Source organism: Xenopus tropicalis, chromosome 3, assembly GCF_000004195.4.
Source record: "Xenopus tropicalis strain Nigerian chromosome 3, UCB_Xtro_10.0, whole genome shotgun sequence".
In the NCBI taxonomy this organism is placed as follows: Eukaryota; Metazoa; Chordata; class Amphibia; order Anura; family Pipidae; genus Xenopus; species Xenopus tropicalis.
In genome coordinates, this window is record NC_030679.2 from 49,655,047 (window position 1) to 49,666,883 (window position 11,837).

At 37.0% G+C, this 11,837-nt stretch overlaps 1 protein-coding gene across 1 annotated transcript in view; it reads left to right on the forward strand.

The window, feature by feature from the left end:
- Window positions 1-8,606, forward strand: part of c12orf42 (chromosome 12 open reading frame 42) — a 57,146-nt gene extending 48,540 nt beyond the window's left edge. Inside the window, exon 7 of the mRNA XM_031898202.1 lies at window positions 6,137-8,606. Coding sequence (XP_031754062.1) covers window positions 6,137-6,364 — 228 coding nt within the window. The 3' untranslated portion in view covers window positions 6,365-8,606. The remainder of the gene's footprint in view (window positions 1-6,136) is intronic.
- The last annotated feature ends 3,231 nt before the right edge of the window (window positions 8,607-11,837 follow it).

Here is an 11,837-nt window from a genome sequence, read left to right on the forward strand (position 1 = left end):
CCTGGGGTTTTCCAGATAAGGAGTTTTTCCATTATTTGGATTTTTATCCTGCTAAGTCTACTAAAAAATATTTTAGACATTAAATTACCCAATAGGATTGTTTTGCCTCCAATAAGAATTAATTATATCTTACTTGTGATCAAGTACAAGGTACTGTTTTATTATTACAGAGAAAAAATTATTTGAATGTATTTAAATTATTTGATTTGATTTGTAACAGAGTTTTTAGGAGCTGGCCTTCCTTTTATTGAGGGCTTTCTGGGTAACGGGTTTCCAGATAACATATCCCACACCTGTATATTTGGCATTGCATAGAATGGCAGAATTTGCTATATCAACTAACTCTGCCATAGAAATGTTATTTTATTTACAGCACCACATACTTTTGACAAGCTCATAGCTATAATACCCCAGCCTGTCAGGGAGGCTCATTTATCAACATTCTTATTTTAGTGGTTTTAGAGGGTTTTTGAAACCAGAAATAAATTAATTTTCTCAAAAACTAAGAACGCCAAGTAATTTATTAAAGCAACTTTTAAAAAAATTTTTTAAAAAACCCTCTAAAACCACGAAGCAAAGAAAGATTGGCCAATTGAAGTAGGGCACCTGCCATTGACGTCTATATGACATTGACAGCTTTTAGATGGGATGTTTTTACTTTCAGACTTGTCACAGTTTTGACATATAATAAATGTAATAAAAAATCAAGGTTTTTTTCCACAAACAGTGTTATTTTTGGAAAAAAAAACGAATCATGGAAAAAGTGCAACCTTTAGTAATTGGGCCCCAAACAGTTTATTATTTCTCTAGAAAATTTTTACAAAATCAGCAACAAAAGGTCATTGTGTTTTAGAAATAGTGAAAGGCTGCGCCCCAACCGTTCAAAAGAAGAACTGGTTTCTTATCTGATTTTTTTTTTCTTGTATTTGTAAACTCTTGCCTTGCTAGGAGGCAACACCATGCTATAAAGCAGAGAAGAACAGGCTGCCTGCCCCATATAATGCATGCTGTCCACCAGCATAGGTTTTTGTCTCAGGACTATGTCACACAGAAAAGGACGCTTGACAGAGTTTAAACAGCTTTTGTGTATGTGCGTGTGTGTGTGTGTATGTGGGTCTGTGGAAGTGTACTTTGCTGGGGGAAGGGAACCAAGTCAGCGGGGAAAGGAAACAAAGGCTGCATTTAAACTGATTTCCTTGGGGAGTTTTTATCATTGCACGTCGATTGTTTGAATGTAATTGGAGGTTGTGGCAAAAATCTTTATTTTATCTATTATATGTATCTACCATGATGTTTCCCAGACATGTCTCCTTGCTTCTCTCATATGGTTTATCAGATTTGCAGCGACCAACAATATTTTGCAGAACTTTGTTTGTAACTAGCATTGCTTTTAGTGGTGTAACTAGATGTTACTGGGCCCCACAGCAAATTCAATTTAGGACCCCAACACATTGGTAAGTTGACCTGTTCTACCAGATAGATATATTGAAATTGCTCAAGAATTAGTGCCTTACTGGGCTCCCAACATTCCTGGTCCCCCAACTGCAGGGTCTGTGTCCTCTGTAGTTACGCTCTTGATTGCCTTACAGCCCACTGTGAAAGCAGGTCATCCAACCTGTCCATCTGTATCATAAAAACCATTTAGCTACCATTTAAACATCAGACATACCAATGGCTACATGTAAACAATTTCCACAACACAAAGTCTTGCTTTTTATTCATTGTGTTTGTTTAGGTCTGCAGCCACTTTAATCTGGTGCACAAACCCCCCCCCCCCCCCCCCCCCCCATTCAGCCTCAGGCTAATTGTGTTCAACTGAGCATTCAAATATACATATTCAAAGCATGGAACAAAGAGCTGGTAGCTAAATAGTTTTTATGATACACAAAGTAAAAGTAAAGACGTTTTAAAAATATCATGAAGCATTATACAACATTTAAGAAAGTAAAGGATCCTGCTTAATTGTTGTCACTTTTCTTAACTAATAACTCCTCTGCAGTGGCCTCCCCTGCCCCCTCCTCAACCGCAACTTAAAGTCCACTGGCTGCAGAGTAGAACAGCAGGAAGCCAGGACCAGATCTGACTGCTTCTCTATGCTCTTTTTCAGGGACCATGGCCAAAGTGGCCAGCCTTCAACCCACTGTGGTTCTCTGCAGTTCCATAGCCAGTATGGGGGGTTGCAGAGGACTTTAAATTGCAAGCACCAGTGCAGTTGGGCAAGGGACTGAAGGCCCTCTAAAAAGTTTTCTCCTTATGTCTTGTCCAATTAATAGGTGAACTTTAATGTCCATCTTGCTTGTTGGAATGTTTGCTGGACACTGTGAATTCAGGCTATTGGGTACCTCTGCTCATAACAGGGGGTACGGTGAAACCCATAGATCTACTTGGATAAATATCCACAGCTCCAAGCCTGTAATTAACTTCCCTAAAACATAAGCTGGTAATTGTATGTGAATTTAAGGGTTTTTTTTTTCTTCAAAGCTTTAAGCAACTGGTCTTTGCAAACAAAGCATTTGTGATATATGATATAAAAAATAATTTTTGCTACGGAGGTTGGTGTTGGTATAATGCCTATGTACATATTCCTATCATTTCTCTTTTTTTCACTTGGCCCTTCCATTTTCCATGTCATAAAATTGTGAAGTATCAGCAAAAACAGAAAGCCTTTAATCCCCTCACTCTATCAATTTTCTGCATGGCTATTTAGTAGAAATCGAAGAAAACTTTAAGCTCTGAAATGAAGCTGAGAAACAAATAGTGACAGGTGTGGCCGACTGACAGGGGCTGCTATATGATCATTTCCATTTTAATAAGGCTATAATAGGTGGAGTGATAACTCAATGGGGAGCAACGGCTTTAACTTAGCCAGTTATGCTGCATGAATGTACTTACATTTTCTGCCATTGTTTCCACTTTTATGCCCCTGAATGCTGGTAATTACTGGCCATAGAATCCCATTTCCTTGAACTTGGGGATTAATTAGCTGGCCAGCTACTGCAAAGGAATCACAATAAGGAAGTAACTTTTTGCTGTTAATTTTATTGCTCTTACTTTCTATGGAGCACTTTGTATTCATTTATTTATTTTCCATTGCAATATGCAGGATAACACAAAGAACTTGATTTATCACAAAGTTAAAAACTCATGTATCATGAATTCAAAAGATACTGTCGTCACACAAGCTTTTATATTACTGTACTAGTGTTAGGGGTGTGACTTGTACATATTTGAGGGATTTGATGATTGTTTTTTTTGCTTCACTTTTTGAACTTATTCACTGTTATAGCATGTATTACATAAAATCAAGCCTTTCTTATGTGTCATGGGACTGTTGATCTAATCCTGAGTGCATATCTAGATCCCCTTCTGTAAAGAAAGATAGAAAGGTATGTAGAAGTCCCCAAGGTGCCCATGGATGTTTATCTATAAGTATTCTGCATACTTTGGCTCATACTTTGGGGCAACTGGAAAGAATGTAAGTGCATAAATTCAGGGATGCTCAAAGTGGTAGGAAAAGGGGTCACCCTAAAAATGTGTTTTCCAACCAGACAGCCAAGTCAGATGTCATTTTTCTTTTCAAAGGGCTTGGGTACACAGACTTATCCCTGTGTATAATTTAGCTGTGATTTTGGGCCCATCCAGGGCATCATTATTGAGTTGGGATTGAGTGGGAAACATATTTTTACAAATAAGGGTCTTAATAGAACAAGGCTTATCAAGCATTAAAATGCTTCTGAATTGTAATAATCATTGGATTTGGGTTATCTATTATTACTGTGATCAGTACAAGCCTTGTATACTATAATTACTCAATGAAGGAAAATGTAAATAATCTGTATAGCCCACCAATGCTGGAAATAACGTCTGATCCATCATCCTGCAGGGTCAGAACAGGGTCAGATACGCATAATTCATCTGACAGAACTGGCATTGGAAAAGTGTCATTTAATGTACTTATTGAATAAGAAACATCCTATTGTAAAATAAGTCAGTAAGAAATTCAGTGACTATATAAATGCACAAGACTGCAGGCTGAGTGTGTGGCGTCTTGTAAAAGAGGGAGCTTTCTATTATAATAATAATTAATCATTTATAACTGATGACATTGTTTGGCACTACAGGTATGGGATCTCTTATACAGAAGTGATATCATCTTCCATAGAGTCGATTTTAAGCAAATATTTTTAATTTGTTTGAATGATTTTAACTTAACTGCATGAATCCATGTTGGTGGCAAAACCATTTTATTGGGTTTACTAAATGTTTAAATGTTTGTAGTAGGCTTATGGTATGTTTAAAAAAACAGAAAGTCGTTAACATAACATCCTTACAAAACCTTGCTTAAAAACATAAGGGAGAATGGAGAATGTAATGTCTGAAACACTGATTTATTTTAAAAAATACAATTAGAATGAAGGCAGGAAAGTAAGTAGATTTATATATATATTGGCATACAGAGCAGGACACCCATGCTGCAAAATAGCAGCGCTCATTTTAAATACAAACAATTGACTGCTGGGTGCTTTATACAGGACAATGCGACACAGCCGAAGTCTAAAGCGGAACTAAGAATGTTCAGTTCTTAGCTGACCAGGGCTTGGTAATTATTCTTCAGACCATCCAACATATTATCACACACCAAGGTTAATGCCAGAAGATTACCCATCATTTTTTACATTGTATGTGAAAGGGGTGCAAACAGGTGCAGATACAAAGAGAAAATGAGGACTCAAAGTTGAAGAATGAAAGCTGAGGACTATTAGTTTTAACCACACGGCAAAATTAAAGGCTTCTTTAAATGAGTAGCATTCTTGTATTACCAACTGAACATGGACAATTAGTCCCCAGCTTTATTAGAACTGTCACACGAGCGCTTGCACTTGCCTCCAAGCACACACAGCAGATCAGCCCATTTCAGGTGGCATTGTGCTTTAGCTGAGTGCGGATATCATGTTGTGTATTAACTATTTACTCTGATTGCTCAAGAAAGGAGAACAATAACAGTTTCTGCAGCTTCGGTCCTTTTATAAAACTGCCAAAAGATAGATCACTTTCACTTTTACGTTCTTTTTGTTAAAATGCAATTATTTGCATTTGTTTTGTTGTTAAATTTCTGTTTATCAATCACAACACAATGTTCCTGCCCAAGGCAGAGAATGGGTATATGTGAGAGGGGCCCCTGGATAAAAGCGTTATATTATATGATCTAACGTTTAATAGGATAGGTTCAATTAGATAGGTTAATTATTCAAAGTATACCCTGGCAGCACTTTTCAGTTGTTGTGTACTTGTTTTTGTGTTCTTTGCTACTTTGTTGTTCTCAAGCAACCACATGGCTGTTTGACTTTGCTTGCTCCAAACAGGAGTTCAGTTAACAGTTGCATAGAACACAAGCAAGCAGATTTACAATGGTATTTAAATAAAATATAGGCTGCAAAAGAAGACCTTTATACACAGAAGACAGAAGGGCTCATGTAGAAACACAGTACAGTGCAATGTCTATTTTTCTGAAGTAATTCACAAAGTTTTCTTTTCCACAATGCAGTATTTTTACACAGAATGCCTGCATAATTACACTCTAAGTTGCATAGTTCCGCATCAGTGTCACTGATTGCACTTGCATGGATGTAAATGTAGCTTTTATTTGGCAACATTTTGTAAGTTCTGATGAATAGTCGTCATCCTTTAGAACTCTCATTGATGCTAGGGAACCCTGGATTTACTGCCAGTCTTGGAGGTTGTAATTTTAGGGTTCCCTTAGCAAGTTGTGTCAATAGTCCAACCAACTTGCATAAACCTTAATACCACAACAGCCTATTGATCCATGCACAAAACACCCCTGTGAATTATATAATAAAAAAGAACCCCCTATTGTAAAATATAAGGATATTGTAAGTCAACAAAGAGTTCCATGACCATAGTAAAGCGCAGGGCTTATACTTTTATACAGGTCATGGAACTTCAAGGAGGCTTATAATATCCTTCTATTTTTCAACAGGCGGTACTTTCAGTGAGTTGTGTGACATCACTAAGCAGCATTTATAAGCATATCATTTGCAGTATATTCATGGCTCTTGTGTATTATACGTGTATTATTGTTGTTTAAAATGTACTCAATCATTGCTCTATTTTTCAGCAACTTTTTCTGTGCAACATTGACTCGGAAAACAAAATCAGCGTGCCTCAGCTCCTTGTGGAATTAAAGGCAGGCGGAATTAGCCGAGAACATGAAGAAGCCATACAAACAGAACTGCATCACATAAAAAGACTAGATATCCTGGATTTTCTAACCTATTTACCACTGTTTGTTTTAATACACAAGTCTGTAATATCTAATCCACTGGATGATTCTAGAGCCATCTAAATAATACATACTATGTAACAAGGATTGTAGATTATAGGGGTAATTTACATTTTCTCTGGGCAGAAGGGGAAGAGCACTAAGGGGTGCAAAAGCATGGCATGCCACAGCACCTCTGCCCAAGGGAATGGCTGCACTATGCACCTCATGCTATAGGGATGGTGGCAATATGTGCCTCCCTATGGCTGCACCTCTTGCACAGTACCTTAGGGGGTTAGAAATGACCCCTTATATCTGCCTCTGAAATATTCATCTTGCAACTGACAGTTTTTCTTAAACACATGGCCGTCTACAGTAACATAATAGGGGCCATTTATTTAAGGAAGGCAGTGTACAAAGTGCAAAAAACAGCTTTCTTCCCTATGGCAGGTGGCAAGGACAGAGCTGGCTCTGACTGCGCACTTTGTTCTCGTGTGGGTACACCGTGCAGCTATTTCCCTGGCCAGAGGTGCTCTGTGGATGCGCAATTAAGTTGGTCATACATGCACCCATACCACTGTGTGAAACAAAGTTTCATATAATAATCGGTGCGTGTTTCCTGGGAAACAAGGCGAACAATATTGGTAAAAGTCTTGGATATCGGACTGAAAATTTTGATTGGGTGACTTTGAAGGTGCCTGAACATCGTAATATTAATGCTGACCCATCAGATAGGGGTAAAGAATTCCTTTGTTTTTATCTGCATATCTGACGATTCAGCTCTAAAAGTTAGTAGAGTGGACAAACAATCTTTTCTACAACCAGTGGTCATGGGAAAGAGCATAACTGTAGCACGTATGGCTTAAAGGGCTTGCTCTTGCACTTCTGCTCAGGGGGTTGTAAATGTCCCCAGTGACTCTAAAACCTTATTATCATTAATTGAGTCTCCCTTAAAACACATTTGCATTTGAGTTATTCAAAGACCTTATCATATGGCTTGGCTTGGCTGAGGCATTTCAAAGCAACAACCATGACAACAGCACAAATTATCACTGCTTATCATATGTATAATGTTGTGATGATGTATGAGTGTTTTACTGTTGATATATAAAACTGATCCCCACATTTGCATTATAGTGTGCTATTGCTCTCTTGACTGTGAAAAATATCTCTTCCAGGGCAATCAATATGGCAGTATTCATTCTTGGATGAACACAAAAATGCAGCAATGGACAGTTGAGAGCCTCATGGTTTACTGTACACTGCAGTTGTAAATATTGTATAAATAATGTTTTAACTAAAAGCACAGACCATTTGTACCCCTCATCTGCACATTGGTAATCACTTCTTGGTACAGGAACCCGTTACCAATCTGTCCAGAAAAATAAACAATGACTGGCACTTTATATTGATCGTGATAAAATTGGTAATAATGGCAGTGCTAAAGACTGTGCGATCAAACAGTCCTTTGATGAAAATGTGCACTATAAATATATTTACAAAGGTACACTATAAATACGTATATATATTTTTTTTATTTAGGGGCTAACTTGAACAGATCTGCTTCATGGGATAAATACTGACTAATTTCCAAATATATCAAGCTGCTCCAACTTGGCAAAGCAAAATATTTATTGGACTGTTCACTGCACTGCAATTGTGCTGTGGTTTATCTGGAGACTGTGTTATCTCTGTCTCTCTTGAACAGGTGGCTATTCATGTTTGATAATTTTTATATCTATAACCATTATTATAACACAATGAGGGGAAATTAGAAATACACAACTATGTTCATACTAAAGAACTCCAGTGTGTGGGGGTGTCTGTGTGTTTGTATGTGTGCTTTTATGTGTGTACAGGTGAAGTTCTTGAGTCCAGAGGCTATTGCACTCCCAGAACCGGTAGCTTGCAACTCTTGGTGAGATGGACCTTTATTGTTGAAAATAGGAATATTTAGTCTGGCTTTATTGAGCTCCACTGAGCCAAGTGTTGGTTATTTTGCATGAGTGTTCATTAAACTGTCTAATCCCAAAGAGGTTATGAGAGTCCATGGTACAAATTAACTTTATAATTCACACATTCATACATTCAACTGATAATTGTTAGGTAAAAGAAAATCATCATTCTACAAAACCAAAAATCCCAACAATATATTCTAGAGCCCAGAGAAGAACAATGAGATACAGTTTTGGTAATGATTGTATCAGTAGGGATGAGTTCCAAGTTTGCCTCCTAATGTGACTACTTACTACCAACATTTCCAGATAAAATATTAGGTCATGCCTTTATTAATCCAGAATACACCCCAGCCTATCCAAACAACATTCATATCAGAAACATTACCCTTTACAGAAAGTGGAGTGTCATTGGAAAAACTGTACACTTGTCATGTATGGCAAGATTACTTTTTTGAGGAGCTGAGCTCCCTAACTAGCATGGGGGTATAAAGGCACAACCTTCTATACTAAATATATGATGTACACTCTATATCCAGGAACCAAAGCAGATATTGTATTTTTATTTTGGAGTTGTGCAAATAAGGTCAATTAGCTCACAATGTGAAAAATGAAGATCCTCATATATTTTGCCATTCTTTAGTCACTGATTTATTAGAGAAATGTTCATCCAAATTACAAAAAAAACTCCAGTGATGAAAAAAAACATTGTAGTTATTGGTGATCTAAAGTACAACGGATTGCTAAAGACTGAAAAATAACTCTTGATACAAGATTCAGATGGCCCTTCTTGCTTATAGAGAATTGGCATATTGTCTTTCCATGCATGCTTTTTCTGTTATCCAAGAGAGATAGCTGTCTTAATCAGATATCATAGCCTATTCAGAGTACTCAGTGAAGAGACACATGGAAATGCAGATTCATTAATGAACAAAGACCCTTATTTTTCGGGTCAGTTTTTAAACTCCTAATTATAATGTAAGCTGTCTTTTTCAGAATACGATGCTGATGTCCAAATAGATTTCATTCTTAATTATCAGTAAAGAATAGACATGGATGCTGCACAGCTACAAATTTGTGTGTTGTTTGGCCTATTCAAAAAGAGAGAGAGAGAGACCAGGATTGTTAGTTCAATGTGCCATTCAGGCCAGTGATAGAATTCATACAATATATTATAGACAATTGCCTGTTTACTTTTTCCCTTGATGTTAAAACATTGTTGGTGGGATTTTGCTTCCATTCAGTCACAAGAGCTAGTTTGGTTGGGTAATGTTACTGGGCAATCAGGCTTGGCTTGCAGTCATCTTTGCAATTCATTCCAAAGGTTCGGCCAGGTCTCTGTGCCGGCCACTTAAGTTCTTCCACTCCCATCTCAGCAAATAAACTCTGTACAGACCATGCTTTGTGCATGGGGTCATTATTGTGCTGAAACAGGAAAGGACCTTCCCCCACACTGTTGTCACAAAGTAGGAAACACAGTATTGTAATGAATGTAATTGTACATTGTGGCCATAACCCAAACCATGAAAAAACTTGCACCAAACTTTAAAGTTGGTATTACAATTTAGGTCAGCATGGATTTAATTGTACTATATCTAGACAGGTTTATGAGCAAATTGCACTGCACTAATGAGCCTGCACATATAATCTATTGGGGCATAGGCCAGTGCAATGATCGCCTGGGCAAGTGTCAGTTTGCCTTACAGGTCACTTAGTAAAGTGAGTCAGTTAGTAAAGGAATCATTTAAGCATTAACAAAGGTTAGATTTTTCAGCTTTGGTCCTAGAGAGCATAGATAGCATATACAATATAGAAATAATTAAGTCCATATCTAGGATGTATAAACCAATGTACTCCCTTTGCTAAAAGCCAACTTGCTGATGGCAAAATTACAATTGTTCAGCCTCCTTGCTGTGCATTTTAATACAGATCACACCACTGGTTTTCTACAAATTCTGTCAACACACAAGGCTGGCATCAGATTCAAATTGTCTCTCGTAACCCAATATAAAAAGAAAAGCAACAAAATGAATTCTACACTTCTCTGTCCCCATATAGAAGGCAAACAGAGCAACTTTGTGCCCTTAAAGCAACTCAGTCGGCAAATTAACCTGACACTAATTCTGGTAAGGAAAACACACTACATCATTGTCAGTCATAGTAATATAGTATATTATTAATTTTATCTATTTTTATATTAATTTCAACCAAATAATATATTCTTATACTTGTTTAGGGATTTATTTGGATATGTCCATGTATGTCTATCTTTTGTTTATTGCTAAGAGCCAGGTTAATTAAACTCTGTCAGTTTTGGGGAGGAGGGTAGTACCATGTATTTGCAGACAAAAAGCAAAGTGAGTTTAACATTTATGGAAATGTATATACGTGTGAGTATTTTGTTGTATCCTAAAAATCAATGGATTTTTACCAGTCCCATCCATACTTTATATACAAATAACCACAACTGCATAGGTAAATAAAGCTGTGACTATAATATTCATGCCATAGGCATCTTATACTGTATGTCAGATCTTTAAATCTATCTCTCTGCAGGGGTGTCTTCTGTTTAATAAAAGCAAACAAATAATGACTTTGATATATGACTTTTCATATTGCTTATACTGTTATCCTGAAGGTTATTGTAAGGACGTGCATTTATTTGAATAGTTTGGTATAAATCATGTGTATTTTATACAGAGTCTGGTATTGTAAGTTACCTGGCACAAACTTGATTTTTATGGCATTGTTTTTATTACTAAGCACTGTGCACTGTGTACATTGTAAATAATTCCTTTTAACATTTTAAAATGTTATTCTTAAACCAACAAATGTATATTTTTTTAGTTGTAATATTGGTGTGTAGGCGCCATCTCAGTGCATTGTGCATGCGTCTGAGCTTTTAGAAAGAGCCAGCGCTACACATTAGAACTGCTTTCAGGTAACCTATTGTTTCTCCTACTCCCATGTAACTGGAGGAGTCATTATAAGTGAGCAGGGTGTTTAACTACTGAGTGCTGTTCTCATAACTACCACTAAATGGGATATGGGAGCATTTTTAGTAATACAGGTGTCACGGAGCTGTATCTTGTTCCTTGCCCATTGTTCTGCTGATTGGTTGCTGGGGGGATGAAATCACTCCAACTTGCAGCTCAGCAGTAAAGAGAGACTGAAGTTTATCAGAGCACAAGTCACATGGATGGGGGCACCTGGAAAATTAAGAATATGTCTAGTCCCATGTCAAACTCCAAAATTAAATCTGTTTGCTCTTTTGAAAAATGGATTTCAGTGCAGAATTCTACTGGAAGAGCTTTAACCGATGCATTTTGTAAAAAAAAAAACATGTTTTCCTGGACAGAATCCCTTTAAATATGAGACAATAAATAACTTAGAATGAGCTGAGAAATATATTGCATAATAACACACATTTTAGTTATCTGCTATGTTAGTGTTGTTGATAGGTGATGATTTAGCTTGAATAAACAGTTGAATATTCTGAGACACCTTTTGAAGCAAACTAATAGACACACAGATCATCTGCATGATTTATATACACTGCTGCAAATTTCTACACCTTATACCAAACCATTAGTTTTTCTAAA